At 31.2% G+C, this 27429-nt stretch overlaps 1 protein-coding gene and 2 long non-coding RNA genes across 3 annotated transcripts; all 3 read left to right on the top strand.

Moving 5' to 3' along the window:
• Window positions 1–3228: 3228 nt before the first annotated feature.
• LOC130630722 (uncharacterized) lies at window positions 3229–10942 on the top strand. The gene is made up of 7 exons (XM_057444309.1): window positions 3229–4826; window positions 4904–4932; window positions 5014–5112; window positions 5331–5408; window positions 7601–7637; window positions 8285–8359; window positions 9402–10942. Exons 1-7 carry the CDS (start codon window positions 4647–4649, stop codon window positions 9951–9953), a joined length of 1050 nt encoding a protein of 349 aa, XP_057300292.1. The 5' UTR covers window positions 3229–4646; the 3' UTR covers window positions 9954–10942.
• A 9527-nt stretch (window positions 10943–20469) lies between these two features.
• LOC130627972 (uncharacterized) lies at window positions 20470–22300 on the top strand. The gene is made up of 3 exons (XR_008981833.1): window positions 20470–20605; window positions 20766–21892; window positions 22224–22300. It is a non-coding gene; the product is annotated as an uncharacterized LOC130627972 (long non-coding RNA).
• Window positions 22301–22629: 329 nt separating this feature from the next.
• Window positions 22630–27001, top strand: LOC130627961 (uncharacterized). The gene is made up of 3 exons (XR_008981832.1): window positions 22630–23901; window positions 24861–24927; window positions 25140–27001. It is a non-coding gene; the product is annotated as an uncharacterized LOC130627961 (long non-coding RNA).
• The last annotated feature ends 428 nt before the right edge of the window (window positions 27002–27429 follow it).

Here is a 27429-nt window from a genome sequence, read left to right as displayed (position 1 = left end):
TAACCTTATTAAATTCATCCAAAATTGAGAATTATGCTGTCGTAACTTGCTCCACTATGCTTCAATTCTCTATAATATATTATCAAATTACTTTAAAAAAGTTGTAAGAATTAAGTCCGCTGTTTCAAAAATTATTACCAACCTGATTAGATGTAGACTTTTCGTGCAAATATCTCTTTTCGGCAGCAAATTTATCGTAATGACTGTATCGAAAGAACTTTTGAATTGCCTCAACGTTAACGTTTTTTACTTCTGCAATCTGCTCGTATTCTCATTGGAGCACCTAATATCAAATCAAAAGATCGTAACATGAAGAACCAGGAATTAACGACTATTTCAATCTCGTTTCCAGCTCCTTTAGCCTCTTACCATTGATAGCCTTGGTACAAGTTAAATAATAATGCGCTATTATTTTCAGGTTGTTATTTGATGAAGCTACTTCCAAAGGAGTCTTCTTGAGTAGCTGTGAATATTACGACAAATGTTAGGAACGCATTAAATTAAATTTGTTAGCAAAAACAGAAAAAAAAACCGAATGAATAGCAAAGCCGTACGGTTTAAGCTTATCGTATCCATTGATATGCGATAAATAGTTCGGACCCTGAAAAAGACACAGGTAACAATGATCGTGCTTTCATCAGATTTGTCTGTAAATGTAAGTTTAAAAATCACATACTTCACTAATGTACTATCACCTTTTTAAACGAAGGGGTTTCCTCCTCTCTACGCCGACGGGGTCTACTTTTTTAGAATTTTTCGCACAGATTCACTAAAACAGAGCGTCAGTCAATTTAATTATATATAGACATATAAATAACGATTCCTTATAAGAGACAAAGACAGCATGTGGAGACGTAAGTGCTTGTCCTTTGTCCGTACACAACTGACAACTTTTGGTGCATGGCTCTATAACCTAGATGACATCCATTACCCAAAATATAGAGAATATGCATAAAAATTATGCAGAAAGGGCATGTAGTACAAAGGCAAGAACCAATGATGTCAATTACAGCTCTAACGTCCACATGAGTTGCATTTTTCTGTGTTAAGGCATTGGCTCTAAGGATTCTTTTTAGTTGTCCCAAACTAAAAGTAAGATAACATGTTTTGACCTTTTTTTGATAAGTGCTAACAAATGCGGAATAAAAACAACACACCTCAGGCTGATATTGTGCCGAATAAATAAACAGGCCGATATTTCCTTGTTTTAAAACTCAAATTAAGTTTTTATGTACATGAATCCTAAATTTGTAATAAAATCAGTGCGACAGACTCATAACAGCACAAGCGACAATACAATTAAATGATCTAGTAACTTACTCGCTGTTTTATCGGCCATCTTGAATGTTTGAATGAGAGAACACAAGATCATGTGGATGAACCATGCTGACCCATGTGCACATATTAATGCTATGTGCCCATTTAATTTCGACTTAATTTTATTTGTGCACAAAATAAAGTTACCATAGCCCTAATATTCTTCCGTAAGTATATGCATATTTTTATTTCTTATTAAAATTAAAAACGGTGTGACATCACAGCTGATATGACACCAAATTCGTCACCGTTAAAACGCCGCCCATTCGGTTTGAATTTGCTCCAGGTTGGCCTTACTTCTTATACTATTAAATGTCAAAGAGAAGTAAAAAAGAAGCTTAAAGAACATTAATGAACCTGTGACCAAAAATGCGATGTTAAGTTTTAAAAGGATCAAACTGCGACCCCGTCTTTTTGTTGCGATAATTTTTTTTTCTATAGAAGCCACAAATTATGCGCAATAATAGTTTGTGAGCTTCTAATTGGGAATTACTTTTATTACATCTTGGCATTTTTTATTGCGTAATCTAGTTCTTTTTTCTTGAACAAAATAGATACATTACATGGTAGTTATTTATGAGAAACTTTAACGCTGAACAAAGTTTATTATACGCGTCTGCATGTAAAAACCAGGTCCATCATTTCGCGCGCAGTGACGCAATTCTCTTGACGCGGTATTACGCTATAAAAACATCAGAGTGCAAAGAAACCTGTTCCTCAGTCTGCTTATTATCGTCATTTACTTTGCTAGGAATACGCTTAATCGCAATTTATCACAATGGTAAGTTTTACTATATAAAAGCCTCTTCTTACGTTTTTTGAAAAATAAGTTACTTCTGAACGTGTTGAGTTTCCTGTCGCTTCGTTTTTAAATTACAAAGTTATGTTTTTAAAAGATTTTAAGGAAACAACAATAAACAAAATACTTCCTGTTTGTATACTAAGACTGCTTTGATAGCAGGGTACTATCCTTTTCATAGTACAATATCCAAAGATTTATTTTGTTTTGGGTTAATTCGATATTTTTTAAAACAAAGTAAAACAAGCTGGAGCACAAAAACTCTGAATTATGTGGTAATCCAAATTCTTTAACTTTACGTTAAGTATAGGAGTTTACCTGACAACTAAGACATGTTTTTGGAAAAACGTTTTTCTTTACAGAAGTATCATAATGTCCCACTAAAACAAATCACCAATCAAAACAAATCACACAAATAAGGTATCAAGGAACTTTTTAATAACCTTGTTAACCTTTGACGTAGTGAACGATTCATATTCTATTGGCAGAATTTATTTGGTTTGAGCTATTTTTTTGTAAATGTAATGCCTTGTTACTATTCAATTACTTAAAATATTTAGAACCTATCATTTTCCTCCAAAAATTGTTATATTTTGTTTAACTAAAAGAAATCACAAAGAAACAACAAATAAGCGTAAACCTACGGTTAAATTTATGTTAGTTTTTTTCTCAAAAAATATATTTGGTGTACATAAAGATAAGTTTTAATCCATCATTTCTGCTAAAAATTATTCTAACTGATATTCTCCTCAAAAAATTATTTTTTCTCCAACATCGAAAAAGCAACATCAACACAAGCTCTTTAGAAGCGTCATATTTTATTGCGAATGAAAGTTTGTATTACTTTTCATAGAAATATATTCTTACGTGAATTAAATTTTCAGAGACAATAAAAAGTTCTTAATCCTGACCGAGTGTAATTTATTAACTTTCATTCAAAGATAACATTGCCTCTGTGATCTAAGACATTACTACCTTAGAGAAATGTCGCTGTAAACAAAACAACTATGTTTAATGATACAAAATTTACTTGCAGTCATAATTGTATGGAGCAGAATAATTTGGGATTGATTTTGGATGAGTATGTAGGTTACAATTTTATGAGTCATAAATAAAAGTAATAATTAAAATCTATTCATGAAAACAACTGATATCATAATGCAAAGATGTTTTATTAAAAGAGAAATTTTAGACATTTGTTGCTTTTTGAAAGAAAAAATAGAAAAATATATTTGTGACAAACATGCAAACTCAACAAAGTTGAATTCTTTTAAATTTATAATACGAAGCTGTTACTTCTTCTTATGGGAGCTACAAATTTTTATGCAAACAGACATAACGAATATATATTTGCAACTTTACCATTGCCAAACAACAAGAACATTGTGCTACTTCTTTGGTAACTTTTAATTTAGAGAAAAGCAGAAAAGAATTAATTTTGACGAAAACTTAAATTGGCAGGTGTTAAGAATTATCTATTGGTGGTAGTTTGATTTAAAACTGATCGATAGGCAGGAGACAACGAAAAACATTAGGTTTTGATAGTTGTATTGACGCCACCAGTGCAGAAAGAAGCATTCATTATAAAGATTTTGTTTTTCCTTGTCTGTTAACATGTATAATTTAAAACGCTTGTTCATATGATTTTGATCAACAGTTAGGAAGGGTTAAATTGTTAAAAGTCAGCAAAAACTCGCAAAAGTAATATTTGAAAGTGTCTCCCGTGTGTAGGGTTCAAAACAATTGTAGATGATGGAATTTCATAACGTTATCAATTTGTCTTTTATTTAAAAAGTTTGGTTAACCCAGCTTTAGGAAATTGGTCCTTTTTAGTTTCTGGTAGCCTCTAGTTACCCACTCAGCAGATGACGTCACTAGATTCCACATTTTTTCAATTTAATTGTCCTTAAACTGCAAAATACTCTGCAAAAGCTTCACCAACTGTAAAAAATCATTGGAGTCAATCTTTGTAATTACTTAATGTTAAAAACCCGATGAACAAGTTGATCTACTCTCCTAAATTTTCTCCTCAACATTCTTTATAAGGAAAAAACATCTTGATTGCAAGCAAGAATTTTAGCTTAGTTCTGTATTCTCAGTCAGGGACCAATTTTTCTTATTAACGTAAAAGATCTTAAATCGAGCAATTCTGCCAACTTAGTTTCGATTTAAATTGAATAACAACCTTTTGCTTTTGAAAGAACCAACACACAAAGAAAACATCAATAATTGAAAAATCTCAGCAATATTACTAAGTAAAATAACAATTATAATTGTTAAACGATTTTTATTTATTTATTTATTTTTTGTTTTATATTTTGTTTTATCGCCTTTTTAGAACACTACCAAGAAAAACAAAGAAAAAGAAAAAGAAAAATTTAATTATGGAAAAGAAAACCCTCAAAAAAATCAGAAAAAGAAAAAAACTCAAAAACAACAACAACAACAAAAACAACAACAACAACCCAAAAAACAACAACAACATATTCAGCAACAACAACAACATATTCAGCAACAACAACAACATCAAATGCAGCAACAACAACAAGAAATTCAAGAGCAACAACAACAACAACAACAACAACAACAACAGCAACAACAAATGCAGCAGCAACAACAACAACAACAACAACAACGGCAGCAGCAACAAGCCCCAAGAGAAGTGTGGAGGAATGGAGAAAAATTTATTCTACATTCAGTTGTCCGAAGGGTAAGAAACCTGATATAAACCCTCTTTTGTTCTAATGACCACTTAATACTAATGGTTTACTTATTTAATTACTTTAGAATCCGAGAAGAGCAGTGAAGAGAGTGGCGTAAGTTTTTGCTACTTTTTCTTGTTAATATGTTATCACACTGTGCTATATACTTATAGAGATAATCGTTGTCTGTTGCAGGGAAAATGATGGTGCAGCAGTGTTGGTCAGAGTTAGGCGGAGGAGGTTAAACCGAGGGGAAAATCGCGAAGAGGAAGAAAATGAAAATATCCATAATGAGTAGGTTTACCTTTCTACAATGAAATGATTTTCCCGTTTTTAGTATTAATTTTGTACCTCACAATGTAAGAGTATTTAAAAAAATCTTCGTATTTTATTGTGCATTTTGAATGTTTTTAATAAAAAGAATAATCATGGCGAAGAAAACAATTTCTATATTGAGTTCTTTATAACAGAAAACTGTATAAGTTGTAATATTGTGCAATAATTTTATTAAGGGCCTTTGAGCAACCACCACCAATTCAACCAGTAGCACCCATGCCAGTGGAGGAGGAAGATCGACCATACATAGTCCCGTAAGTAAATCATTATTTAGTTAAAAGACTTAAGCATTGCACAATCAAAGTGATTAAAAGCAATATTAGTTCAAGAAGGCATACTGCTGCCTCATTTATAATTCCTATAAAAGAACTCACGAACTAAACAATATGAAAAATAATTTACACAAATTCAGTTTGCATTAGGATCCCTACTTACTATGAATAGATGCTCACTTCTGTGTGTTGGGCATGTTGTCCAGTATCAATTGTCAGTTCCGTAATTCATTGTGGGAATAATATATTTATAAAATCTAAAAACATATATGTATTAACTCGTCGCTTTCCTCCAATTCTACAAGTAAATTTTTTTGCGCCTTTTTCACAATTTTATTTCGTCCTTATAATGTTCATGTAACAACGATTTACCCGAAACGAACTCATTGCACACATGTACACGTGTGCAATAAATTAACTTTTGCTCATTTTGGCAATGACCACATTGAACATGAATAATAATTTCGTATATAACACGAGTGTTAAGTCTGATTTTGCTTCTCAAGGAGTTTGGTTTAAGTTCAGTTCAAAGAGAAGTTCAACATTCTGATTGAAATATTGATACCAAATACCATTTTTAGCCACGAGATCGATATACATAAGTATACATACATAATATATAGTATATATAATATATGTATATAATATAATATAATATAATATATACATAAGTATGAGTATACAAGACAGTTGATTTGAAGTTTCTAATCAGTTTTTTTTTGTTTTGTCCGATCTCTTGATTTCTTTTTTTTATAAACAATGCAGATATAAGATTCTGTCAAATTGTAACTAAAATTTAAAACAAACTTTGCTGAAATCCTAAGGTGAAAGAAAATTGGCTACCATATGGGGATAAAAAGATATATACGTTTAAGAAATCGTGAAATTGGATGAATGATGTTCTCTTGATGAAGCTATCTCATACTAAGAATAATCAAGATAAAGTTGTTAAATTTTGCCGATTATTATGATTATAATAAAATTTGTTGTTTCGATAAATAGACAATATTATTACCATAGTTATGCAGCAGAGAAAAAAAAGGTAAACATGGGAGGGGGGAATAGGATTAAATAAACAAACAAACAATTCTTTTATATTTATGACAATAAACAGATCATCCGAAAGTTAAGACATCACAACACACACCGAATTGTTGTAAGTCGGTGGCGAGTACAAAAATCCACGGACTCACCCATCTTTTTTATACCGCATTGTGTGCGCCTCGCTACTGCGCAGCTAAGCTACCATCTTGCGCAGAGACAGACAGACGACGGCTATTATTATAGAGATTTTTTCTTTTGTGAAGGAAAAAATATTCCCTAGGCAAGTGTGTACCTTAAGTTAAGGTTACATTTTCCTAAAAAAACTTTTTTTCCTAAATGTCTGCATAGAATAAATATAAAGCTAGCAAAAAGACGTTTCGTAATAGTTAGGATGGAAATCGTTGGACAAACGAAATCACGTAAAAACATGTAAAACTTTCTTCATGGTATGAATTCAAATTCGAATTACTTTTGTACATAGAACGATTAAACGACTTTTGATGAAGAAATTTGAGGCTGTGATGACTTCGTTTAAAATAATCACACGTTAGAGCTGCCTTATTATAGGCGAGATAATAAGAAATACGTCAATTTTTGTTCATCCTACAAATTAAAGTTACAAACATGGTAATTTTCACTTCAGAAGAAAAGTTTCTTTTATTAGAGCGCACACGACTTTTATTATTTTGATGTAACGCGTAAGTTCTATTTGAAATGTTTTTAGCAAAAAATAATAATATTTTTATGCGACGCAAAACAGATAAAAACAGTAGATGACAGTAATGTCGTGTGATGTTAGATATCCAATTAAACTTTGCGAGTGAACTGATTTTCGTATAAAAAGCATGGTCTCTTGTAGAATGAAATACTCAAAGAACTAATTACTATTGTTTCAAACATGTTGACTCTTTTAAGATATTGCATTATTCTATTCAATTATTTAACCAACTTCTCTAATGCAGTAGAAATCCGTAACTAGCTCTATGCAAACGATTTCTCAGTATTATTTTTATGTTTTTATAATCGGCATGCTCTAATTCCTGAAGCTTTTCATTCTTTCACTATATCTCCTAAGTCGTTGTTCCACCATTGTCCGTAATTTATAATGACTCCGTATACTTTTTATTTAGACTTGATCCTCCTCCAAATTTACAAAATTGGCTTGAAGTAAGTAATTTATTTTTACATTTAGTTGGAATTACATAAATAAAGTACGATGCATTAAAATGTTCAGTTAACTTTTGCTACAGACACGTTGATTACGAGTTTGTTTTAAAAAGATACACTTGTGTCAAATTAAGACCTATTTGCAATCCTTAAGAGTGGAGTTTAAGAAACAGCACGATATCGAAGAAAATGTTTTCCCATATTTATTTTTTACGCAATTATGATCAAACGAATCCAATCAAACAAATGAACGTGAGATTGTCTGTTTACAATGAAATACTTTGTCGGAACTATATCGTGATAGCCACATAATCAAGTATGCTTTCGATGTGTATTAACGAAGTTTATGTTTAACGTATATGTGTCTTGTTACTTGGGTACTGCTTAGTGTGTGTGATCTTTAAAAATACTCCAATATTCTTAATAAAATAGCAAAAGTTTCACTTCTAAGATGAGAAAAATGTTAATCATTTTAAAAGTTTTTACAACCTAAACCTAGCAGAATTCCTTTCGTAAGCTACTCGTCAAAAATTAATCCCAAATTACATTGTGCCCTATATGCTACCACTAATTAAAAATCATAAATTAACCATTTGCGTCATAAATGTATTTCTTAGTAATATTGATACCAATTATCTTATTTTCAGAACGCACCAGAATGGCTGAGATTATACATGCGCACACAAGAGGAGAGAGTTTCTGCATTGGAGGCTCGCGTGGAGGTAATTTTTATAAAATAATAATTTGAAGCTCTGTACAGAACTGCACCAGTTCTTTTAGAGATACCTTAAAGAAACTTTAAGTTCAATGACTAACCAAGATAAGTGTGATAGCCTTTCTAAAATGTCATGTTTACTTGTTTTGCTGCTTGTGTTCGCGATAATGTAGAATGTTTTATTCATCATCCGTCCATAATATACTTCACTAATCGTTATAAGTGCCCAGTACAAAAGAATTCTATAAGTTCACTGAAATTGCAAACACGCGTACAAATAAGAAGCCAGTAAGATAACAATTACATTTGGTTCATTTTCGAAACTCATTTTGGCGCTACTGTTTTAACATTAATCTAATCTTTTCTTATGCTTACGAATTATAATCAAGAAGAACAAAATAACTAATATTTCGAAGCAATGTAAATAAAAACAAGAAAGACGTTCGTCTTAAACCATCTGCGAAAGTCACCAAGTTTTAGCTCCGGGATTAATACTTTGTACCGATGTTTTTTGCCAACAAACCATTTTAACCGACTATATTTTCGACGGAGTAAATCTTTTACCGATTATTGCTCAAAGTTTATCAACACGCTAAGATTCAAAATGTTCCAAAATAATAAGATTGGTTGGTTATTTTCTGTTCACAATTTAAGTTGAAATTCTTGCCGGCTTGTTTTACTGATCGATGCCGGCTTAATTTACTCTGCTTAAAATTTATGGATTTTCTTGTGTAAGACTTAAGTGGTTCAAATTTTAATTTAGCTATATACAAAAACGTTGATTTTGGGTAAAATGATAAAAATAACATTGGATAAAATGATGAAAATGAATATATAATTAAGTATGGTTTTCCGTAATTTGCGTTTCTTGTTCTGTAGTGCAAAATTTACATTAAACTTTCTACAAGGAAAAATCAAAAGTGAGATAATTGACTTTCTTTTTATGTGGAACATTATTCAGAATATTCATGCATTGTTTACATTTAATGCTAGGGTTTTTACTCATGTTGTAAGGCAAAACTTTGACATTTATCCAACCTTTGTTTTAGGCACTAGAGAATAACGTACAACAGAGGGGGGCAGCCAGGGATCAGTCTCCACCACTTTCCCGTCCACCATCACCCCGTTCCCTTATTCCTAATTGTTGTTTACCTGTTCCAAAACTTCCACCAATACCCCTTTCTTTATCATCGTCATCTGTAACTGTATGTGCGCCCCGTTGTTTGTCTGTGCCGTGTGTTTCGTTGTCTTCGTCTACGTTATGTCCATGTTCGTCCTCCCCGCAGAATCCACCATTCCCTTGTGAACACCCTAACTCTCCAGCATATTCCCCCGTTCCACCACCAATCCAGCCAACAAACCAATCAACACCCATTTCTTCCAAACGACGTTATCCCCGCTTCTCATTCCACACTCCATCAACACCTCCAGGCCCACCTACACCACCACGCCCACCTACGCCACCACGCCCACCAACTCCACCTCATTTGCCTACTTTCTTTCCTCCGATAACGTCTAATCCAACACCATCTACCCCCCGCCCATTGTCATTCCGTGTTAATCGTCGTCCCGCCCTTTATAGCCGTCCCACCCCTCCATAGCCACCTCCTATTTAAGTTTCTTGTAAGTTTGGTATGTAAGTGAAATGATTGGCTGTGGAGGGACAATCACCCTTTCTTAATTTCTAAGACGTAGTGGTTTATACTTTGTTCCGTTTTAACCTTAGTGATACCGAACGTTTTACTAATGCCTTCATCTTTTTTCTCGTAAAAGGGAGTATACGTCGTTACATGCAGCTGTGTATTGCAGCATAAATGTTTTGCTTTTCTCAACAGTTTTTTAGGAAGACTAAAATGCAAGTACCCTCAGAGGTTTATGCAAATAGATTTCATACTTGTGTTCATTACGTAACAGTGTGAGTTGCTCGTCATATCAGTTTTGTCTTCCTGTTTAAGCTAAATGCTAACATCCAGAACTATGAGAATGTTTCAGAATGGAGAGATAATTCGGGCATAGATTGTCTGTTAAACAGATAGCTTCATTGAAAAATATATGCATAATTACACGTATGAGGGGAAAATTTTATCCATTGAGAAATGTTGATAACGTTTATATGTATCATTTTGACTTTTAAAATTGTAATATTTTTGTTAACATATATCATCAATAAAGATAAAACACGATTAATTTAACATTTAAATGTTGGATATCTACATTTATTTAGCAGCAGTTCTCATATCTTGCTTACGTTTTCTTTTCGGTTATGATAACGGTGATTGCACTGTGCAATAATAAAAAAAGATATAAAATGTTTCGCTAGTTTCAACTTGAATGACATAAGATGTCAAGTAGAAATTGATAATATCGCAGCTCAGCTAAATAATTCTAGATTTCCCTTCACACGCTTTTATTACATAACAATCAGCTGCTATTACCTTTAGAAGAGAAATTTATCTCGAATTCTGTCAAATTAAAGGTTTAAGCCTTGTGGATTTCTAAAAGTGTTAAAACAATGCTGAAACTAAATTATTTAACAATTCGTTGTATTTAATTCACGCCAAAATGCTTTTTAAACCGTTTGTCAAATTGACTCTAATCAAATTTTCTTGCCACTCGTGACCAAGGAGTTTCAACGAGTCAATTAGATTTTGCAAAAAAAGAAAAGTTCCTCTTTGCTTTTATTTAGAAAATGATTTTACTTTTTTTTAACTTTGATTTAAAATTCAACTTTACAGTACTTTTTGAAAATTACTTTTGCAAGAATAATTTCACACGTTGAAACTCAGTACTCAACATTCATACTTTTTCTAAAGGTAATAAAATATTAAGGCAAAGCTAGTGTTTACCATTTTGGCTCATCACAAAAATCTAAATAATCATCTAAGAATCTTAAAACAAGGTCAGAAAGCATTCCAAATATTAATAAAATATTCATTTTTTAAAAGGGGCGTATTTGAGTGTATCCATCCTGGTTGTTGCCTTAATTATTTTTTTAACGACGAAAAATGGGTTATTAAACATGATCTCCACCTTACAATATTTTTTATTTTTTGCATTGCTATTTCTGCGTTTTAATCAAAATTAAATTTCTTTCTCACAAAGACACATTTGAGAAGTTCTTTCATCTAAATTTCACATTTTTATCAATTTTCTAAACTATTCTATATCAGTAAGATTTTCTTTTCCAAGAGTGTTTATGATACAATTTAGATTGTTGGGAAAAAAAAGGAAGTAGCAGAAATCTTGAATAACTGAAAATTTTTTTCTCTTCTCACAAAGTCTTGAACATGACAACACAAAAATTATATTTATGCGATAAAATAGGTCTAAAAATAGACATCGCGTTTGATAAGGCGCCATTTTAATAAGAATTTTGAAATTAAATCTCTCAAAAACCTTATTTAAAAAAACTTATTTATTGGCTGCATAAGTTAAGAAGAGTTCTCAAAATTCTGTGATGGAGAATAAGATAATCACAGTATTTGTTGCGTCTTAATGCAGATTTTTGTGTTAGTGGAAAAATTGTGATTCATGTATGTATATACCTTCTACAAGAGCTACAAGAACATGATATCTAAATTCACCACTATGGCTTTTAATCTAAATAAAAGTAGAACTCGTTTCAGGCAAGAACATCCCTAAAAAACCTTATTAGAGAATTGTTGTTTCTAAATGCGAAAAAAATCAGAATGGTTTATTGCTTTTTGGCTGTTTAACTCTCTTTTGCATATAAACCTTCACAACATGACGACAGCTTTTTCACGACAAAAGGTGAATGATTTAAAATGCTGAATGGCAACCTTGTCTCCAGGTCTTGTAAGGCTTTAATTCGAATGGCTTTAACAAATGACCTGGCCCTGACTAGTCACAAGAAAACAAAATGTCCACGTATATCGGAAGGATGTTTTTATCCTGTCGAGTTACAATTTTCGCGCCAAATACTATAATGCAATTTTTTAAAAGCAGGAGTAAAATCTTTTTCTTCTTCTGCATATTTCTGTTGGCCGGTAAAAATGAAATTTAAATTCTCACACCTGATTTGGAAACCTTCATGATGGTAAAATACTCTTTAAATAATTTATTTATTTCTCTGTTTACGTTTTATATGAAAATTAATGCTTGCTTTTAATTATAATTTCTATATAACAGACCATCACCAAGCCAAATGCTACACTTTTAATAACAAAGCAGCAACCACCATTTTTAAAGTTCTCAAAGTTTGATTTTTGTCGCTACAAAATTATGGCTGTTAATACAACTCGTTACACACATGTTAATTATGTGAGTTTTCATGTAAAACAAGACAGCTTTTTCAAAATCTTAGCTCTAATAATTTTTTTCTATTTCTAAATTTACGCGATATTTTTTAAGCAAAATTAAAACAAACGGTATTATGCATGCAAATTGACCGTCTAATTCAACTTGTTAAAGTCCTTCCTAATGTAGATTTATTTTAAGAAAGGCAGATCATGTTTTTTAACTCCTTAATTTTATTTTTCTGCTTGTATAGTTTGTTATCCAAATTGCTTTTGAAGGCAAATATACACAAATAATGAAATGCAAATTTTTGAAACTTTGTTCGAATTTTTAAACATTTGCCATGCACAAGAGCATTAGCTACTTCGCCATTTACATCTACTATCTTTAATATTTCTGATGAACTATCTACTTTACTCAGACATTCTGCAACCTTTTTGTATTGCCTGCCATTCCCTAAACGTGTGATCCCGGTTACCATGTTGGACAGGCTATATCCATAAATCTTGTGACTTTTCGACCTTTTCTAACAGTAAACTTAATTTTTTATAAAATCAAGTGGTTTTAGAAGCTTTTTACACTGCCTGACAAGGTGGCGAAGAAGAACTATTAAAGTACTTACTTTTATAAATAAAAGGGAAATCAAAGTTAGACCTTGTTTTGATTAATGTCTTTTTTACATTTTAATATTTTTCATAAATTTTTCATTGTTCAAACTCAACGTTTGACCACTGAAAATACAATCTAATTCTTTTTCTTACTAGCCTTTATTTTGACATGCTGGAACCACGGAATGAAACCAATGTGTGCCGTTATTGTCTTTGGATTTACATTGTTCAAACTCATTAAGCGTTTGACCATTGAAAATACAATCTAATCTTTTTTCTTACTAGCCTTTATTTTGACATGCTGGAACCACGGAATGAAACATATGCGTGTCTTTTTTGTGTTTAGATTTACATTGTTTAAACTCAATAAACGTTTGACCACTTATAATACAATCTAATTCTTTTTCATACAAGTCTTTATTTTATTACATGCTGGAACCACGGAATGAAACCAATGTGTGCCGTTATTGTCTTAAGTCTTTATTTTGTGACACTTGGAATCAAGGAGTGAAACCGACATGCAACATTATTGTCCATGTAAATTTAAAACAATTTTTTTCAGTGAGCGCGTTTCATCAGTGTATTTTTTATATCAATTATACATTCTTTTATCTGCCTACGATCTGTTATTGTTCCTTTTGATCTTTTTCTGTCATGTTGGTCAGATTTTGTTACTGCTCGGAAAAAATAGTTTATGTACTCGACTACCATTCTTCAGGATTAGGACTTTCTTTTATAACTTTGTACTGCAGACTAATTACTTCTACTTAATTCTATTCTATTCTCTTTGTATTAGCAAGATTTTATGTTGTGAAAATTATTCAAACGGTACCAATTTCGCTGGAAATGTGTTAGCATATTCATATGCATCGTAAGAAAGAAAACCAAAAATTTAACAGGTTTTAGATCCATTCAAGAGAAAGAAAACAGAGATTGTAATTGGCGTCGTGATCAATTTGTTCAAAAACTACATTACTTAACTCTACTTAACGCAAATTACTTAACTTTGGTTTATTTCTTTATACTTCTATTGTTATCTGAAAACACCCTATCCTCAATTTTCTGCCTGTGCAAGATTCTGCTTTGAAAGTAATAATGATTAATGTTTCATCAATTCAGTCTGGCAAATGTTTAATTGTGAAATAGTTATTTTACAAAGTCCTCATTAGTGTATATTTGCCTTTGGTGTTTTTACTTTTCTACACATAAGGTAAAACTTTTCCTGCCTGATCATTTTATTTCCAGGACTTCTTGTTTTTGAATTACGTTGTCCTTTTGAAGTTTATTATCCTTTTTCTCTTTTTTTTTTCTTTTTAATAATTTTTGTTTTTAATTCTTAGAGAAAATCATAAAAAGTTATTGTTGCGTTTAGAATGAAAAAAGAACTATTTACCGATACTTCAGGAATTCTAATTTCGCATGTCGGTGTAGGATTTTCATAGTATATAAATTGCCAGAAGCTTTTGCTCTTTCTCATATCAAAATGATGTTTTTAACGTTTAGAAGTGTGAAATCTTACTGATGAAAACAATAATTAAAAAAATGAGTTAGTCGCAATCTGTTTTAAGAAGAGGTGGCGTATTATTTTTTAATGACATCTTCAAATATAATTTAGATTTCCATGCAGAAAGTTTGGGAATTGTAATCCTGGCGGAAATAAAATTTTCACGAAATAGAACGATCTGATTGGTTTACTAATTTAATTGATCTCGATTCTACTTTCCCCGGATCAGAACAGGAAGGAGAATTAGCGTAGTGTAAACATTTTAAACATGAAAAACTTTACCGTTTCTGTCTTTAGTGAAAAAATACCTTTCACTGATAAGGCTATACTTGTTTGGAAATTTAAAATGTTTTTTTTCTAAAAAATTTGTCACTCTGATCAAAAAAACATACAGACACGATTTTTTTTGTTATCACCTACCAGTTTTTACGACAAAGACCAAACAAAAAATATAATCCTACGCTAGTTAGAAAACAAGGTTAACTTTTAAAAGTATACCCACAACAGAACACAAAATATTGATATCCGTTTTTGAGCATTAGATAAATCTTGAAAATAAAATCAAAAATTTCGTAGTTGTAAAATGAAGCTATAATGTAAAATTGGGTAAAAATTAAAGTAAATAAAGTTCAAGTAAATTAAATGCGCTGCTTATGTTTTTTTCCCACTGTAAAATTTACCAAAAAAATAACCTTGTTTTCAATTTGATGCGATAAATTTTTTTTGTTTAATCTTACAAAACTAACATTTCAATCATAATTTATTGAGCAAATATCATATTATGATTGAAAAAAAATTACTAAAACATTCATGTCAATAAAAGAACCAATAGTTTTTTAAGTAGGCATAATATAACTTTTAAAGTGATATATGGTTCAAAGAAAGTATTGACATTATTATTTAAAATATTCCCTAATTTTGGGATAATGAGAGTGATGATTCTTAAAAAACAAAATGTACCTATACACTTTTTTCTACAAAGCAAATATCGTGAATCACTCTATAGCTCCAAAATGTTTAACCCACGTGTTAAGCATGCTCAGAATTTTTTCTGTTCCTGTCTTGAGATGGAAAATAGTTCTTACTGACTGAGGCCATATTTGCGTCAAAAATTGACATAATATTTTTGAAAAATATGCTCAAAATGATTACTTGTTCGAAAAACAGAAAGGTTTTGTTTTTTATAACATTTGTTATTCTGATCAAAAAGGAATAATGGACACAATCGTAATTTTTTTATCACCTATTGGTTTTTAGGACAAAGCCAAACAAAAATTATATTCCTTCGCTAATTAGAAAACAGGATTAACGTTTTAAAAAATCTACGTACAACAAAACACAAAATAATGATATCCGTTCCCTTTTTTAAATATTTCTAGGTGAATCTGTAACCGAAAGTAAAATTAGAAATTGTAAAATAAAGCTAAAAGCTGGTAAGATCTTGGGTACAATTGGGTAAAAAAATGATGTAAATAATATCTGCAGTTGTTCGTTTTGTTCTGAGATTGTTTTCAGTTTGATGAAATAAACATATTTCTTTACTATTGTCGAGACTGGTGAATCAAAACCAATATTACACTCCTAATTTACTGAGCAATTCTCACATTATTATTGAAAAAATTACCAAAACATTTATTCCAATTAAAGAACCAATATTTTTTAAAATATGCATAATATGACTAATATATATGCATAACACTATCTTCAAAATATTCCTGAAATTTTTGTTATTGAGACTGTATTTTTTCTACTAAAACCAGATATCGTGCATCATTCTATAGCTTCGTAATTATTTGTGTTCTAATGATGGCAAAATTCAATTAAAATTAGCGAGATTAGTTAAAACAAATCGCCGTTGGTGTAAGTTTTTATTTAAAACTAAATAAATTTATCGCATATCATAACTTCCTTTCTGCCTTTAAAACCATATATTTATATGCCACAAAAAAGCCTACAATCCACTATTCTTTAAAACTTATAATTGAGAAAAGTATCGGTAAATAGATTGCTTAAAAAAACCTTTAAGCTGGAGACTTTGACCATCAATGTAAAAAAACAAGAAGTTCTGTGAAAAATATGCAAGGGTAGCATACTAACTATGTGTATAAAATGACAGAGCTGATCATTTTGCAGCAATATATGTGCGTTCTCTGTTTTCAGCAAATAATTTTCGTAGAAAGAAATGTTAGCATGACGCTTAACAGGAACGTAAAAGTTTTGACATGTTGAGCAAAAGCATTGCTGCAGTAACTGTACACAAGTGATATCTGTCTGCATTCATCTCTTCGGTGCATTGCATTGTTTTCTTCCTACAAGACTAATTGGGTTAAGCTGGGCATTTGTGCTTCCAATACAGAACTGTGTGTAAGGATGTGCTGCTCCCAATGCTAAATAATAATAAAAAAGGCATTTTTAAAACGTTCGGTCAAAAAGGAAAACAGTTTTAAAGTTTAAGCCACTACTGTCTATTGTGGGACGGCTTTGTTTTAATATCCCCATGTTTTATGTTTGCGTTTTACGTTAAGTTCAATGCAGTGACGGATTCAGGAATTGTAGAAAAATTCAGAAAGTAGTTAGTTATTATAAAATCACAATTTAAAATCACAACAACCTGCAGCCTTTTTAAAATCAAGTTAATACTTTAATTCAAATGTGTTTCACATGCAGTCTCATATACATCTCACAAAGACATTAGGGACATTTTTTTAATACATTGATTTATACTATCTCCACGAAAACTATGATCATTAAATTAAAATACCCAAAAAGAGAAAAAAGGAACAATGCGGCCTAAGGTTAAACTTTTTTTTATCATTATTACATTTAATTTTAACTTTTATATATAATATTGTAATCTATCTGATCTTATTACCCATACTTTTAAATTTTATTATTTTACTATTTATGTCTTTTTATCATTATTACATTTAATTTTAACTTTTATACATATTATCTGATCTTATTACCCATAATTTTAAGTTTTATTAGTTCACTATTTATATCTTTTTTTATCATTATTATTTTAAATAGCAACTTTTATATATAATTTTTTAATTTCATTTTATATTTTATTATTTTATTTTATATAATAATTTTTACTTTATGTTATATTTTATAATTTTATATTGTCTTTTTATCATTATGATTTTAAATTTTATCTCTAAATCTAATATGTGAATAAATTGAACCAAACAATACTAAATTACCCAAGAGTTTTTAGAAGATTTTGAATCCGTCACTGTGTCCCTCATTTTTTTTGCCAATACCTCTTCCCTTTGTACCCTGGCTTCCCCAATGATGAAGATGATAGCTACAGATACACGTCTCCACATGCTCTCTGAAATCCTCTAATCACTGTGTCTTCAGCAAATATGGTGAGAAATGTTTATTTTATTTCTAATCTGTATTTGATGTTCAAAAATATTTTTAAAAATAATTTCTTGCATTATAGTGATTCTGGTGATTGTTCAAGCTACGTCCTACTGTTCACGCATGGGTGCTGCTGTTAATATCAGAATACAATTAAATTTTAGACCTTTTTTTCATAATTATTTTAATTTCTAATATTTTCAGATTTTGTCTTTTAAATATTTTTTTATGCTATTTTAACAATTTATCTTTTAAATATTTTTTATGCAATTTTAATATTTTATCTTTTTTATATATATTTAAATGCAATTTTAACATTATAACTTTTAAATAAACTAAAGGTATTCAGTCTAAGAAATAAGTTTTGCAGTGATAATAGTAAATACATTAACATTTATTAACAATACACAACAATGAAGCATCCGCAACAAACAAATTTTCTCATTATCGGCCACTTACCTCCTCCCGGTTTGCTGTACTCCTCTGCAAGATTGCTCGCACAATAACACTGCACCACCTCCACCTCTGCACCACCTCCACCTCTTCTCGGTTCCAAGGGTAAGTTAATCGTTGACATGTTTTTGGTGTCATTTTTCTTTTGTTTGCCTCTCGTTAATTACTTTGCGTAACTCTTAAATAGTGCTAACAAATCATATTTATAAAACTAAAGACATAAGAACCTGAAATTGTGTGAATTGAACACCAACATTATATAATGGTGTTAAAAGTCACAAAATTGCAGCACTAAACAATAACAAAAATAAACGTAAAGATTTGCGTGCACATTTCTATGCTAAACCCGTTAGTGTAATAATCTCACGTTTTGTTTAGTAAAATATTTATGTAAAATATTTTGTACTTATATATACGATTTCTGATAGTACACATTACTGTTATAGCATTGATGACTCCATTCCTCCTAATTGCTTCTACAATATATTATCAGGTAAAAATCATCTTCATAACAGGTATTTCATTTCGAAATTAGTGCTGCTGCTAGTTTTCCTTTGTTTTCGATTTTCCTATTTCATTAAATATTCTGTTGTTACAAATGTTAAGATTATTTTTTTGTTGTTACGAATAACATTTTTTTTGAGAAAATTCCGCGAATGTAGAGTGAATTCCATCTCCTCCATTCTGTTTTAACAAAAGTGTTTTTGCCACTTAAAATTTGTTGCTATGGGTAAATGCCAGCACCCCAATTTTTTTGCTGATTCTTAAAATTTGTTATGATAGGTGAATTCCATCTCCCTAATTTTCTTGTTGCTACTTAAAATTTGTTGCTATGGGTGAACTTCATCTCCCCAATTTTGTTGTTGTCACTTAAAATTTGTTGCTATAGGTGAATTCCATCTCCCTAATTTTCTTATTGTTATATAAAATTTGTTGCTATAGGTGAATTCCATCTCCCTAATTTTGTTGTCTTGGGTTAATTCCATCTGCCCAATGTTGTTGTTACAACTAGTTGTTCCGGGTGAATTCCATCCCACCTTTGTTTTTGTTGTTGTCTATTTTTCAATGGGTGAAGTCGACCTCCCCATCAATTTTAATTATACTGTTGCTTCTATTCGCTGAACTCCAACTTCCATCCCAAAAATATTTTTGTATATAGTTACTTACATTTTTTTCTACGATTTTAGAATAATTTATAACAAAAAAATATTTTTTTATATTTAATCAATTTAAAACCAAAAAAATATTTTTATATATAAATTTTTCATTACGATTTTGTAATATGAGTTTCAAATATTAAAAAAAACCCAGAAAGTGCCACATTTTTCTTAAAGTCGACTTATTATCAAAACGTGTTTTTGTTTCCACAACATACAATACAAGTACAGTTAATAATATCAGCAAAAAACTTTTACATGTATTTATTCAATTTTTTTATTAAAAAATATGCCAAATAAGTTGTTCCCTTAAAAAAATTGCCACATATCAACAATTTCACACAGTTGATTAAACCTCTAACGATTTGTACCTTAAAAAGAGTGAACTCTTTCTACAAAGACAGTTTTTTAAGTTGTTCAGTTATTAAATAGTTAGTTTACTTCTTCAAATAGTTACGTTTGAAATAGACTTTTCATAGCAAAGTATAACCAAATTTAACAATTTGCCGTCCATGTTGTCAAAGCTGATTTTTACCAAAAGACATATTTCCAGCAAGCTCATGGTATCGGATAATGTTCTCTATACAAAGGTAAAATTCTAAATAACTTAAATTACTCTGTTTTCAAACATTCGATTTTTTAACATTTGCGTCTGATACTTACTAACATTCTTAAAAGTCCTAATTTCTACTTCTAAACACACAATGTGGTACGTGTTTCTGAAACTGAACCCTTTTTTGTTATAATATTTATGTGTTAACATTTTATTGTAAAATCTTTAGAAACAAAACAAAACAAAAAAGGACCAGGAGAAATATTCTACCTCTAATGTGCTGCCATGAACATATATTTAAAAGATGTACAAGTTTGCGGTTGACTTATGGACTCAACAAATTTAATATAAGGTATCACTTTCTTTTTACATTTTGTTTTTTCTTATATGTACACAATCAGTTTGAAAATCTTTTTAACGCAAGTTTGCGATACAGCAATGCAACTGCTCATCTTCACAGTATATTTGCATAATTGTGTTCCCATTAAAATACATTTTTGTGTTTCCAATAGATTATGTTGAAATTACCTGCTTTGAATTGTTGCTACACGTTATATCATGCACATAAAAGATTGCCCACTAATAACTTCGTTTTGGGACATAGCAGTTAACATGTATGACATCGTAGAATTCGTCATACACCTTGCAGACCGAAGAAATACGTTGATTCTTTTTGAGAGCATTACATTAGCAGTACCTGAAATCTGATGGTTCAGTGATAGTTGGTAAACTTGTGCCGAACCTTCGCCATCATGATGGAAGACTGTTGTATAAACTGCTGAAGGGTCATATGCAACTAAAGTTGCAACTGAAGAAGCTATGTTGCGTAGAAAGAAAATAGAAGTAACTACATCGCAATGCAGATTGTACTAGTCTTTGACAAAAGGTGGAAGTTTCTTTCAAAGAATAACAAGCCGCAAAAGAACTTCTGCATTCTTTCCTTTCAGGGATGAGAAGTGATAGAAAAGTAATGGATTGTAGCTGTACTGAAACAAACAGTTGTGAATTGCAAAGCATGCGGATTGGTGAAATATACCATGCTTGGGATCTGGTGTGTTACCTTGAGTTAGCATCCCTTGCCTGTTGCAAGACACCAGTTATATGTATTGGCACTATCCGCAATAACCAATAATTTTTGTTCAACGTATACAATAATTCAAATGTTATATTTAATGAATTTCTTTCTGGAGCTTTTCCGTTATTACCATCCTCGATTGTGGACACAAATCTCACCATAAATGATGTTATTGCACTTCATCATGTGTTGTACATTACGTAAAAGGCTCTTGCTTTAATTTTATCTCATAAAATAACATTCTATGAGTTGCTATTGTTGTGGTTAAACATTCACATTCAAAATGCACAGATTAAATCGATGCCTTACTGCACCATTCCACATGAAATTCAATTGACAATTTATTGGGTTCTATAGTGAAGCTGTGGCTATGCTTTCATGTTTTTGTAGTTTGTGTGAGAGCATTGATGTACTTGCAGTACTCCTACTTATAACAGTATCAATTACCAATTAATTGTGGTACCAGAATATAAATAGACGTCTTGGGCCACATTTAATGCAGTGATCAGTACGGCACAGCTATGTCGAAAATGTCTCATGTTTTATTCATTGTCTCTCAAAGAGGTAAGCTCGTGTCATTAAAAAATCTGTACGCTAAAGAATACTGCATGTTTTGTTATTGTGTTAAAATAGATATTTCTTTCGAACACTGCTTCTTATTTTATGGCTTAACTAAGACGAACTATATGACTGAATAATTTTCTCACTTTTGCATTGAATACAACCTCAAAATGTTGCCATACTTAATTTTCTTGAAATTTATTTTACCTGCTAGTCTTCCCACTAAGCGGACAATCGTTATTAAAGTATATGAAGTTCCAGCAACATTTCCATCAAAAAGACAAATTACTTCCCGGCAGTAATAAATGTTTATCACACAGCTTAATCATTGTAGGTTCTGATGGACATCACAGAAGTGAGAAAACAACTGCACTTTCGCAATCTGACAGCACTGGTTAAATTCTGTTGGTGGAAAAACATGCCGCGTGAATGAAATCTCCTGCGGAGTTTGATCAATTACTTAGCAGTTATATTTAGTGCTAAGGAAATGTAATTATGATGAAAGTTGTTTGTTATGACAACTTATTGTTATATTGTTTTATAATAACATATTATTGAAGTTGCTTTTACTGACACTGTTGTTTATTGCCAGGAAAATGTTTCTGAGGATTTAAAAAATATGTTGTTTACCATGTCTTTGTTAACTGTGACACCTTATCAATATTGTTCTACTTTTTTCTGTTTTGTTAAAAATATGCGATATTATGTGCTCTGGAAAAGGTGGTAATGTTGGAAGCGCCACAGACAACATGCACGGCAATACGTGAAAAAACTTTATAATTGTTCACATTTTTTCGTTGCTATATGTTCTTAACAACAGTCAACATTTGATAAGCAATAATACGACTTTACGCTTAGCAAAGTATAACGAGCAGGTAAAGAATAGTCAGACAGTAATTTTAAAGTTTAGACTAGACTGCATTAAAGTAAATCGAAACTTGTTTTCCCGTTCTATTTTCGTCCCCTGTAATAATTTAAGGCAGGTGTTATTGACGCCAAGTATAGAGTGGCCATACATTCAGCAATTGCGATACCCAAATGCTTTTTGTATAACCAAATGTTCTCCGAAATATCCAGATGATATCTTACATTAAAAACGTGTTTTTTTATTATTTTTTTCTAATATTTCTTAGAAACAGTTTCATATATTTTTTTCTTTCCTTTTTCTTTTCTGTATTTTTTCATGATTAATCAGCCTTTACGAGAGCACCTTATGTAATTATGTTATCATTATCTACTATTTTTGAAAACTGTGATAACAAACACATAGCTATAAATACGATTTTTAGTTATATATATTTTTAATTGGCTCGTTTTCGTATATTTTAGAATTTTTACAATCATAGAACCCTTGTCTTTTTGTTATATTTTCCAATTTTGTTATTTCATGAAATTGATATGTTATATCACGGGCTATTTAACTGACATTTTTATATGTTTACATGTTATTACGTATACACGTGTGTTTTGTATTTTAAATTTCAAGACTTACTTTCCATTATATGAATATTATAAACTTAGTGTTTTGACAATTATTTTAGTTATTTTATTCCCGAAAGGTGTGTAAGGTAATGGTCTGTGTATCTGGCCTTGATGTATGACATTTTATAGTATATTTCCACGTGACGTGAAAGAGATTTTTGTTGCTGATTATCGGTGATCATACGATAAAACGTCCACGTGTTGAGATTGAACCATGCGGTTGTAAGTGAACGTTGGCTGGTATTTAATGCTGCTCGTGCTGTGCAAAAATACGCTTGTCGTAATGTCAAACAAAACTGCATAACGAATGTTTTCCGAATTAATTCTGAGTGAACGTTGGTTTGCAAGTAATGCGGAATTTGATTTTTCATGCTCGTGTAACGATTGTAATACGAAAACAGGTATACAGATCGAATGTGAGTAACAAAATGGGATTGGCATGGTCAACATGATTTGAACGAAATTAATGAATTAAGTTTTCGCTTTACAGTCATCCGTAAGACTACTTACTCAGACTGAACATTATAACGGTGAGTTTCACTTTAATGCGTGTCGCGTATGGATAGCATGATTAAAAGCATCAACTCACTTAGAACTTTCTTTCTTATTTTGAAGATGATCACTATGATATATTTTCTCCCTATGCTTTGTCAAAAAATATTTCAATATCTTTAGGACGCATTTTCATCAGAACATATTACAATCGTTTCAAAAGTTTAGAAAAACATAAAAACGTTAGATTTCTCCAAAAATCCAATGCATCAGTAATATAATAATTCTAAGCCTTTCAATCCTATTATACCAGAGTTTTTTGCCCATTGTAGCCCTGGGAAAGGGGAGGAGAGGGTGGGTAGGGGATTGCGGTATGTATCCTTAAAGAATGAACCATTCATTAGCATATATAAAAAATTATTTTAACATCAAAACAGCGCAAAAAATGTTTTAAGTTGACCTGCCGAAAAAATAAGTCTAAAAAACAGGAAAGTTCAGTTTCTCCAACCAAATATTTTTTTCACGATGGATAAATAAAACTTAGAAAAAGTCACCAAGTTTCAGAACTATCATCAGCGCTCTTTTTGTGACTTATTCCTGCACAAGCATATAATCATTAAAACGGGATAAGCACAAAGAAGATTTTGTCGTTTTTAAATTTGACGTCCTGTTTAAAAAATGCGTGTGATCTGGGTCATACATCATGTAAGTTGTTAAAAGCCGAATCTTGAATATCAATTGTTTACTTTTAATTTCTTAACCCTAAAAATATTCTCGCGTTTAAATGGTTTAAATACCAAAAAACAATTCGTATTTAAAAATCCCAGTTGTCATCGGTTGCTAAGGAAATGACAAAGATAGTTTGATTTCGAAAATATTTTAAACTACGACATTAGTATCAATGAAACTCTCAAAATTTGCACACCACATCAAACAAAATGATGTAAATTTAAGTTAGAGTCAAAGATATTTTTCAGTTGTTTTGTCATTTTTTTAGAAAAAAGTTTATTCGAAGATGGTTAAATTCATAATTTTCATCTAAAGAAAGAAGTCTTCCCAAAAACGTATGTAGTTGCCATGTCATCTAGCTTACTTGTAACGCATTTTTGTTTTCAATTTTCTTGCCTTTAACAAACAATGGTATTATATTACCATATATTGCTAAGAAAATGTGTGAATTTTTTTAGGTAAAAGTTGCCATGTAGAAGTTAAAGATGACAAAATTATATGTTGTTATAATGGCTTCTAAACACATTATAACAATTCAATTTTTTAGCTGCTATGGAAGACCTCAAACAAACGGTATAAGACGTCGTTGGGTAATTACGAAAAAACCGTGTCACATAGATGTTAGAATTATAGCTTGTGTCAAATTGCTTGAGATGAAACGGAGTGACATCTAATGTTAGTGAGTTCGTTCTGTCAAGTGCTTACACAGAATTTACAGTATCAGAGAGTTTAAAAGAATCATTTTAACCTTTTTGGAAGCTGAATTATACAAGCGTCAGCTAGGTAATCCAAACAAGAAATCGCATGAAGAGTTGTCTAATTCGATTTAATGTTGCTGGTGGCAGTAGTGATGGACACATTGAAGAGTACATTCTCCTTTCTCGCGATTACTTTGGTCGACTGAATAATTCTATTCAGGTAACTGGCTGATCAAATGGTATTATTTTAGAAATTGTTGAAAACAATGCATGAAACCAACATAAAATATTTTTTGCCAAAACATACGAAGATCATAGGTGTTAGCAGTAAGTATCGGTTTATTGAGTTGTTTGTGCCAGAAATGTATTCCATCATATGACACCGACGATAAAAATAAAATTCAACCTAATTCTTGAGAAATGGAAATGTGTACCCGCCAGAATGAAAGGTTTAACTTAATTGTTTTTTTTAATGTATCAGTACTGATTGTGCACCAGTCATTCGTTCATTATCACTTAAAGCCAGCACTGCAAATAATATTAAGTAAATTTAGTTGATTGTGCTGCTAAGTATTCGACGTTTGGAATTAGAACTATTCTTGCTGGGGGGTGGGGGTGATTCATATTAAAGGTTATTTAGCATTGCTGGAAAATCAGGTAGTTATAAAATAAGAATGTCTCATGGAACTCATCCAGTTTGGCGATAAAAGTGATGGTAACGACAGATTTTCTTTTATTTGTGACACCTTCTATTGTGTTAACTCGTTATTGTCATGCAAAATTACAAAAATAATTTATTTCATTAAAAACACCCTAAATCTCTTATAATAATACAGAGACTGTGTCTGTTTGTAACAGGCAAAGTGGATATCGTCATTTTCCTTTGATGTCGCCGAAAAATGTCTAATATATTACATTTTCTGAGGTAACGGCTTGACGTCAGTAACACTACCTTTGCGTCAATGTCCTATATATTAGATTAATGAAGCCATTGCAGTGCACTTAAGACTTTGAGTTCAAATAACTTGGAAACGAGGTGGTGACGTCAATGATTTTTCACCGCGTAGGAAACTAGAGACCACCAGGAACCAATTTGGGTAAGTTTTCCAAACCTGGCTCCCTGAATCCGTTTCGGAATTAAAGGGTTGATGACGTCATCAAAAAACCTTTGAATCCCAATATCTCTGCAACCGTTTGTCAAAAGTACATGATCCTATACATTTTCTTGATCAGCGTTTCAAGATCTATAAGATGAAGACGACGTGTATAAAAATTTCCTAAAAAATATTTTTAGTACTTTTATTAGGGACTTCGTTGACGTCAGCACAATTTTCCAAGCCTTTTATCTTATTAACCGTTCATCATAAGTACATGATCATATACATTGTCTTAACCAGCGTTTTAAGCTCTAAACAATAGAAACAACGTGGAAAGAAGGTTCTATTTTTTTTTTGTGGATGGATTGCTGTCGTCATCAAAACATCTAAAACAACCTGTTTTCCATTGACCTTCTCACTAAGTGGATTTCTCCGCGAGCCTTATCGACTAGTATTAAATAATATTAAATGGTCTAAATTATCGTTTATAATTCAGGGACACTACGTCCAATTGCAAAATGTTTTTTCATAATCTAACCATAAAATATACACAGTAACTTAACTTTATTATAAATTATCTGTAGTGTAAAAAGTGCAGTTTAATTTCATTGAGATACTGTTGTATCACTGCTCATGGTTATTGCTGCTGCGTGATTATACTAGATTGTCGCGTGATAAAGGTATGTGCCTACGAACATTTTATTGGATGGATCCATCCAATCCAATATTGATACATTGCGATTACATGCAACTACAATATCATGGAGACGAATATTCAAGAAATTAAGTTGCTGATGGTGATAATAATTGTAAAAGTATATTTTTACGCCACATTCAATCTATCAAAGGATACACATGTTTTGTCAGGTCTTTTTTGTTGGCTAGGCATTAGTGCTAAGGAGAGGAACTAAATTATTAAATACCTACTACAACGCATTTTTAGTTTTCATTGACGGAGTGGTGTCTTTCATTTCGTGCTTGTTTAGTAATTCTGCACCTACTGTAGACCGGTGGGGGAAGTTGATTAATTAGTTGATTAGTA

The sequence above is a fragment of the Hydractinia symbiolongicarpus genome, chromosome 2 (assembly GCF_029227915.1).
Source record: "Hydractinia symbiolongicarpus strain clone_291-10 chromosome 2, HSymV2.1, whole genome shotgun sequence".
Lineage (NCBI taxonomy): Eukaryota > Metazoa > Cnidaria > Hydrozoa > Anthoathecata > Hydractiniidae > Hydractinia > Hydractinia symbiolongicarpus.
This window is presented reverse-complemented; position numbering and strand designations above follow the sequence as displayed.

Excerpts from the sequence above, each read along its gene's own strand:
- LOC130630722 (XM_057444309.1), top strand. The coding sequence starts at position 4,647 with ATGCAGCAACAACAACAAGAAATTCAAGAGCAACAACAACAACAACAA. Across the intron at positions 4,827-4,903 it reads TACATTCAGTTGTCCGAAGG|AATCCGAGAAGAGCAGTGAA; the intron begins GTAAGAAACCTG and ends TAATTACTTTAG. Across the intron at positions 8,360-9,401 it reads CATTGGAGGCTCGCGTGGAG|GCACTAGAGAATAACGTACA; the intron begins GTAATTTTTATA and ends CCTTTGTTTTAG.